This window comes from Nicotiana tabacum, chromosome 20, assembly GCF_000715075.1.
Source record: "Nicotiana tabacum cultivar K326 chromosome 20, ASM71507v2, whole genome shotgun sequence".
Taxonomy (NCBI): Eukaryota; Viridiplantae; Streptophyta; class Magnoliopsida; order Solanales; family Solanaceae; genus Nicotiana; species Nicotiana tabacum.
This window is the reverse complement of record NC_134099.1, coordinates 144,763,095-144,772,007: the sequence shown is the minus strand read 5'-3', so window position 1 is coordinate 144,772,007 and position 8,913 is coordinate 144,763,095. Positions and strand designations below refer to the sequence as shown.

Here is an 8,913-nt window from a genome sequence, read left to right as displayed (position 1 = left end):
TTTGTGTCAAATATGGGAGACAATAAACAAGAAGAATCTACATCAAGTGTCAACAATACGTCATCATTGGCATCTTTGCTTATGACAAGAATTGTGTCAAATGCGAAATTTGCGGTAGAAATTTTTGACGGGTCCGGGCATTTTGGGATGTGGCAAGGCGAGGTTCTAGATGTCCTTTTTCAACAAGGGCTAGATCTGGCCATTGAAGAAAAGAAACCAGATGTTATTGGAGAAGAAGATTGGAAGATTCTCAACCGTGTTGCTTGCGGTACCATTCGATCCTTCCTTGCTAGAGAGCAGAAATATCCATACACAAAGGAAACTTCTGCAAGTAAATTATGGAAAGCACTGGAGGATATATTTTTGAAGAAAAATAGTCAAAATAAATTGTACATGAAGAAGAGACTGTTTCACTTCACCTATGTTCCTGGTACCACGATGAATGAACATATCACCAGTTTCAATAAGTTGGTCACAGATTTGCAAAATATGGATACAACTTATGATGATGGTGACTTGGCCTTGATGTTGTTGGCGTCACTTCTTGATGAGTACGAGCATCTTGAAACTACTCTACTCCATGGAAATGACGAAGTTTCTCTCAGAGAAGTTTGTTCGGCTTTGTACAGCTATGAACAAAGAAAGCGAGAAAAACAGAAGGGCGGAGAAGGAGAAGCACTATTTGTGAGGGGTCGTCCTCAAAGTCAAACGAGGACAAAGAAGGGAAGATCCAAGTCAAGATCCAGACCCAGCAAAGATGAATGTGCCTTTTGTCGAGAAAAAGGCACTGGAAGAAAGACTGTCCGAAGTTGAAGAATAAGGCCAAACATAACAATGGAAAGGCCATTATGGATTCAAATGTAGCTGATTGTGATGATTCAGACTTCTCATTAGTTACAATAGAGTCATCAACATCATCAGACATATGGTTGATGGACTCGGCTTGTAGCTATCATATGTGTCCCAATAGGGACTGGTTCGTGGAATTTCAAGAAGGAGAATATGGAGTCGTCCACACAACGGATAACAGCCCTCTTACCTCATATGGCATTGGTTCAATACGATTAAGGAACCATGATGGAATGATCAGAACATTAACAGATGTTCGATATGTACCGGATTTGAAGAAGAATCTCATCTCTGTGGGAGCCCTAGAATCAAAAGGGTTCAAAATCATTGCAGAAAATGGAGTGATGAGAGTATGCTCTGGTGCACTAGTGGTAATGAAGGCTAATCGGAAGAATAATAATATGTACCGCTATCGTGGCAGTACAATTATTGGGACAGCGACAGTGACATCCAGTGACGACAAAGAGGCAGAAACAACCAAGCTATGGCACATGCGCTTGGACATGTTGGAGGAAAATCCTTGAAAACTCTATCAGATCAAGGATTGTTAAAAGGAGTCAAGGCTTGCAACTTGGATTTTTGTGAGCATTGTGTTAAAGGGAAACAGACAAGGGTTAAATTTGGTACAGCGATCCATAATACTAAAGGCATTTTGGATTATGTACACTCTGATGTTTGGGGTCCTTCCAAAACACCTTCATTGGGTGGGAAGCACTATTTTGTAACCTTTGTTGATGATTTTTCCCGAAGAGTATGGGTGTATACAATGAAGAGCAAAGATGAAGTGTTGGGAATTTTTCTCAAATGGAAGACGATGGTGGAGAATCAAACAGGCAAGAGGATCAAGTGTATTCACACAGACAATGGAGGTGAATACAAAAATGATCATTTCAATAAGGTCTGTCAAAATGATGGCATCGTCCGACACTTCACTGTCAGACATACACCACAACAGAATGGAGTGGCTGAACGTATGAACCGGACCTTGCTGGAGAAGGTACGGTGTATGTTGTCCAATGCTGGCTTGGGCAAAGAATTTTGGGCTGAGGCAATTACATATGCATGCCACCTCATTAATCGTCTACCATCTGCTGCTATTGATGGCAAGACACCATTTGAAAAATGGTATGGAAAGCCTACTGTAGATTATGACTCTTTGCACGTGTTTGGCTCAACTGCATATTATCATGTGACAGAGTCAAAATTGGATCCAAGGGCAAAGAAGGCTATTTTTATGGGAATTACTTCTGGAGTCAAAGGATATCGCTTATGGTGTCCTATAACAAAGAAAGTAATATTCAGCAGGGATGTTACCTTTGATGAATCTGCTATGGTAAATAAGGTAACAGAAGATACCAAACAAAATAAATGTGCTTCTAAGCAGGTGGAGTTTGAGGGAAAATTTATTTTTCCTTCACAAGAAGCAGAGGAGGAAACAAATGAAGATTACCCTCTGGAAGGAGAGTCAGTAGAGGAGATTCCAACTCAGGAACCTCAACAACAACTTGAATCAATAGCAACCAGCAGGCCAAAAAGAACAATAACGAAACACGTTCGTCTCATAGAGACGGTTGCTTGTGCAACCTCAATTGTAGCTGATGATGTTCCTACTACTTATAAAGACGCTGTCCAAAGTTCAGAAGAAGATAAGTGGAGGATTGCCATGAATGATGAAATACAGTCCCTTCATCAGAATCATACATGGAGATTGGCCAATCTCCCGAAGGGAAAGAAAGCAATTGGGTGCAAATGGGTATTTGCAAAGAAGGAAGGATTTCCTAACCAAGTAGATGTTCGCTACAAAGCAAGATTGGTGGCCAAAGGATATGCTCAAAAGGAGGGAATTGATTACAATGAAGTGTTTTCTCCAGTTGTAAAACATTCCTCCATTAGAATTATGTTGGCTTTGGTAGCACAATTGGATTTGGAACTAGTTCAGATGGATGTATGGAAACTTGGAGGAGGAATTTACATGACTCAGCCAGAAGGATTCAAAGTTGCTGGAAAAGAAAATATGGTGTGCAAACTTGAAAAATCGTTGTACGGTTTGAAACAATCTTCTAGACAATGGTACAAACGATTTGACAAGTTTATGTTGCAGCAAGGGTACAAGAGAAGCAAATACGGTCATTGTGTGTATTTGCGCAGGCTTAAAGATGGTTCCTTTATATATCTTCTCCTATATGTTGATGATATGTTGATAGCTTCCAAGAATTAGGAAGAAATTGATAAGTTGAAGATTCAACTGAAGAAGGAGTTTGAGATGAAGGATCTTGGCGAGGCAAAGAAAATTCTTGGCATGGAGATAATTTGAGATAGACGTTCAAAGAAACTCTGTTTATCTCAAAAGGAATATTTGAAGAGAGTACTTCAACGTTTTGGCATAGATGACAAGACTAAGCGAGTTAGTACTCCACTTGCTTCCCATTTTAAGCTAAGTACTATTATGTCGCCAATGGATGAAGCTGAACGAGAGTATATGTCAAAGGTACCATACGCAAATGCTGTTGGTAGCTTGATGTATGCAATGGTTTGCACAAGGCCTGACATTTCACAAGCTGTTGGAATTATTAGCAGATATATGCACAATCCAGGGAAGGAGCATTGGCAAGCTGTGAAGTGGATTCTACGGTATATTCATAATACTGTAGATGTCGGGTTAGTTTTTGAGCAGGAATACAATCAGTCTGTAGTTGGATATTGTGACTCAGATTTTGCGGGTGATCTGGACAAACGAAGATCAACTACTGGTTATGTGTTTACTTTTGCAAAAGCACCAGTTAGTTGGAAGTCTACTTTGCAGTCAACAGTTGCTTTGTCTACAACAGAGGCAGAGTACATGGCTATTACAGAGGCTGTGAAGGAGGCAATTTGGCTTCAAGGATTGCTAAAGGAGCTTGGTGTTGAACAAAAAGGTATCACAATTTTTTGTGATAGTCAAAGTGCTATTCAATTAGCGAAGAACCAAGTTTATCATGCAAGGACGAAGCATATTGATGTTCGGTATCATTTCGTACGAGAAATCATAGAAGAAGGAGGAGTCACAGTGAAGAAAATTCATACTACGGAGAATCCTGCTGATATGCTAACTAAGGTGGTGACTGCGATCAAGTTTCAACATTGTTTGGATTTGATCAACATTGTTGAACACTGAAGATTGAAGATGAAGATACAACCAAAATTTGTTATTGAGAGAGAATTGAAAATGTGGAATTTTGCCAAGGTGGAGATTTGTTGAAGTTTGGCAAAATGCCAAAGTCCCACATTGGTTGGGAGTTAAGTTTGGGGGGATTTTTCCCCTATAAAAGAAGGCCTAATGTTTAGGATTGAAACACACCTCTCATTTGCCTTCTCATCTGTTTAAGGCATTTGTATCTTCTCTCTTTAGTATTATTTCACTTGTATTTTTGGAGTGGAATAAAATATTGGTTGTGTCCGAGGAGTAGGCAAAATTAGCCGAACCTCGTAAATTCTGGTGTTCCCTTTATTGTTGTTTTATTGTCTTATTTATTATTTGGTGGCTGTCATAATTTTTGGTATAGTAGTTGTGACTTATTCACACTATATACATTTGGCTTCCGCAACAACTAAACCATTACCTGACCTTATAAAAGGTGCTTCTTCTCCGTCACTAGGCGATTTCTGCAAAATCAGGAGTAAATCACTGCAACCTACAAATTGCATATAGGTTGAATATATTTCAATGTATTTTCAACGTATCACGCTGTATTTTTATGTATTTCATTATATTTATTGTCTATTTTTTTTATTGTAATTCAATGTATCTCGCTATATTCCATGTATTTGATTGTATTCACTATCTTTTTTTCATTGTATTTCAATGTATCCCGTTGTATTCTATGTATTTCATTGTATTTACTGTCTCGCTATATGCCATGAATGTATTCATATATTTTTTTAATTAATATAATTTATGTATTATATAATTTCTCTGAAGATTGCTATGTTTTTGGGGTATTTTTCGGTTGAGAATCTTTTTTATAACTGGAAATACAAATTTTGTGTGTTGTAATTGAGTTTGTTGAGTTTATATTAGGAGTCGATTATGTTAATTGATTCAATTTTCGTTTAAAAACAGTGTAATCCCCTGTTTCACGCCGTGAATACAGTTGAATACAATAATCTGTCAAGCTGTAATCTCATGTTTCACGCCATGAATACACTCGAATACAACAACTGATTAGCTAGACTTCCCTGATTCACGCCTATTTTTGCTACTATATTCATGAATACAGTAGCTTAAATACATCTAATACATCTTATAACAACAGAAAATGTATCTACAATCCGTAATATAGCAAATGGTATCTATAGATAGCTAATTACCACTAAAAGTGCTTCATGAAAATTTCTCATTAAGATTTTAGACGATGTAAGTTTTGATACTATAAAATAATTTCTGAAATGTATATTTAACTCTATCTATATCTATTTTCCACACGTATTTATATGGTTCAACCATGAAATATAAAATTGCCGTTAATTAATAATAATTCATCTAAAAATCCTACGAGGGTTTTTTCAAGTGGGTGATTAAAAACGTTAATCATATATAATGGCTTTGAGTAATACTCGGTATGCCTCAAAAATCGAATCTTCCTTTGTTACAGCAAGAAAAGGTCATATCCTATGAATGTTGAGGCACTAAACATACATATGCAAACAAATATCTTAATATCACGTGACACGTGACATGTTTTACTTTTTAATCTGTTAAAAAGAATGATATTTTCTTCTTTTTAAAATTTATTCAGTTTTATCATTTCATAGTTTATCCATAGTTAATGACATGAGTTGTTAGAACGCATTTGATATAGAAGGTCTGTATTTTATAATAAGAAAATAAATAAATATATATATATATATATATATATATATATATATATATATATATATATATATGAAATTCTTTGCAAAACTCATTTAATAGAATCTTTGATGTTTTTTATATATTATTGTTTAAATTTACATCTGGAATCGGAGAAGGGGATGATATATTACTTATGAGGATTGAACCCTTCACCTCAACTGTGAAAGGCGAGGAGTTTGCTGGTAAGCTAGCACTCCAATCCGTACTATTTAGATTGTATGTCAAAGAGTTTTATTAAATTTCTTTAAACTCCTTAATCCCTTCACATAAAATAAATGGGAGGATCACCAAAGGTTATGGTAAGATAAATAGGATCGCTTAACTCTTAATCATAATCTTGATAAGAAGTGTTTCACCTTTAATGATCTTATGCGACACAAGTTTAGTTTGAGTCTCAATGTGAGTATCGAACATTGGGTGAAAAATCCAAAACAAATTTCCGACGGCAGCAAAAGTAACAATATTATTTATAATGCTACATCAGCAGGTATAATAAGCAAAAATCAACACGAATTTGGCGCTAATGAAGCTTTTCACGGGAATCGTTTCCAACTAATTTTAATATTATCGACTAACCAGAATATTTCATTATTATATCATGATATTTGATTTGTCAAATACATCAATGACGTATATTCTTTCATACGTATAGCGCAATCCAATTAAAAAGATGGGAGGGAATAATAAAACATAGGAGAGAATAAATAGATTCCAACTTATTGGCCGCAAGAATCATGTCAATAATTTTGTACACATCCAAAAGTCATTTGGAGGCCTGTTAAAACAATCTTTGGGGAAAAAATTGGTCAAGTTTTTCTTTTTCAAAAAACATGTACAATAATTGTCTTTATTTATATTTTGGCAAGTATTTCTATTTCAAAAAAAAATTAAAAGTACCTTTGTTTTTTAAAAATTTATAAACGAACATCCAAACAAACGCAAGTTGTAATAATTTCCCAAGTTCAAATTAGAAAGAATTACAAGAAAATACATAGACTTTACAGCAAAACAAAAAATGGCCTATATTTTTAAGTTTTACCTAACTTAGCCCATATTGTACATATTTTGAAAGCACTAGCAAATTCAAAACTTGTGTTCTTACAACCATTGCTTCTAAAAACTATGGAGTTAAATATGTGTTCTCACAATCATTGCGTTCACTCTCTATTCTTCTCACATCTTCTACATATGCTTCACGGGGTCGTCCGCCATTGCTGCTTCTTACCCTGTGTTACCTGGTTGAAATGTAAGAAAATTTAAGAGTAAAAGTCCACCATTGAAGGTTATTCAAAGCTTTGCTTTCGAAAATAGGATTTTTTGAGTTTGTTAGTTGTTTGGATTGGGTGTTGTTCCAATTGTTAGAAAATATCAAAAGGAGTTCAAAATTTAAATTTGAAGTGATTTGGAGTAGATTTGAGCAAGATTTGAGTTAAATTTTAGAAAAGACACAAGGAAGAAGACGAAGTTAGTTTTTTGTATAATTATGTATAATCTTGTATAATAGTGTATATGAGTGTATAAACACATCTTATACACTATTATACACCTTTATACAAACGTCTGTAGACGAACTTCTTTCACGATTTTCAATTGTAATTCTTGTTCAAAACCAGTCCAAATCTCCATTAAATGACTTTAAATTTTATATACAACTTCCTTATACTATTTCTAACAAGTCTAAATAACACCCGCTCTAAATTTCTCACAAAATTAAATTTGAAATTTAAACTCACATGTTTAAGCTTGTTAAAAATTTAATTTTCACCATCCAAATAGATTTGGTTTGTTGAACTAATATTTGAGTCACAGTTACTGATTCGAAAATGAACTTAAAAGCTTGAGCAATCTTCTTTAAAAATTAAATAGTAATTTCTAGAACCTATTGGAGTTGGATGTTGAATCTTAGCCTGTTATTTTTGGGCTAATTGGTTGTAAATTGAAATATAGGCTATAAAATTAAAAAGCATGAAGCTTAGTTATTCTTATGTGAAATTTTCCCTTTAAATTATATTGAAAGTATAAATAGTAGTCCTATGAAAATAAGAACACTGGAAGCCAAAAACATTAGTCTAATATATTTCTTTTTTTTTTAACGATAAGGAAGCATATATATTAATACGCAAAAACTTTCACCGAAGTTACATAGTCCCGAAGGACATTACTATTGTTTAATGTTACTAAACTATTACAAACACTGGTGCTTAGTTGTTTAATACCAAAACAAAGGCCTTGCATGTCCTTTTCCAAGATGGCTTCAACAAAAAGAGGTGGACAAGCAAGGTGGTAGCATTTATCCGACTTGAAATTCTTGACTGCTTCCTTAGCTAGGCAATCTGCTACTGCATTTTCTTCCCTAAAATTATGCTTGATCACCGGGGATTTCAGTTGGCGCATTAATGATCTGCATTTAAGTAAACATGCATTAGAGCTATCATTTTCATCAATAAACATCTTTATTATATCCGTTGAATCTGATTCAATTTCTATAGCAGCAAATGGCATCTTCACCGCTAATTTTAAGCCTTGCTCCAATGCTAATAGTTCTGTCTGCATGGAGCGTGATGTGTAGCAAGATTTTGTAAAGCCCATGATCCAATTACCAGAGCTATTTCTGAAAACTCCTCCTATACCTGCATGAAGTTTTTCTTTCAAGAATGCCCCATCAATGTTAAGTTTTATCTTGTTTGGAGGAGGTCTTTCCCAGTGAATTTTAATCTTAATTGAAGATTGTTGTATGAGATTTTTTTCAGTAAAGAAGAGAAATTCCCATATTTGATGGAAAACCTGTCTAGGATTAATATCCATATCCAAATTGTTTATGTTATTATTGTTTCTATTCTTCCAAAGATTCCAAATCGAAAAGGGGAGGATACTTTTCCATGCATAATGCTGATGACTGACTTGGCGATTAGCATTCCTTAAAATAGCTAACCAGTTTGATTGAGCATTATTTTGGTTGATTATTAGACCAATACTGGACTAATAACGGGTAGCTATAGGGCATGTGAGAAAAATGTGAGTGGCATCCTCAGGTCCTTGTTTGCACATAGGGCAAATAGGATCAATATTGATACCAATATATTGAAGGTAATATCTACAAGGAATTTTATTATGCATGCATTTCCAAATGAAGAACTTGATTTTAGTAGGACAATGGAGATCTCAAATCCAAT

At 34.9% G+C, this 8,913-nt stretch overlaps 1 protein-coding gene across 1 annotated transcript; it reads right to left on the bottom strand.

Moving 5' to 3' along the window:
* Positions 1-7,852: 7,852 nt before the first annotated feature.
* Positions 7,853-8,545, bottom strand: LOC142174581 (uncharacterized). The gene has a single exon (XM_075240402.1). It carries the CDS (start codon positions 8,543-8,545, stop codon positions 7,853-7,855), a length of 693 nt encoding a protein of 230 aa, XP_075096503.1.
* Between the last annotated feature and the right edge of the window lie 368 nt (positions 8,546-8,913).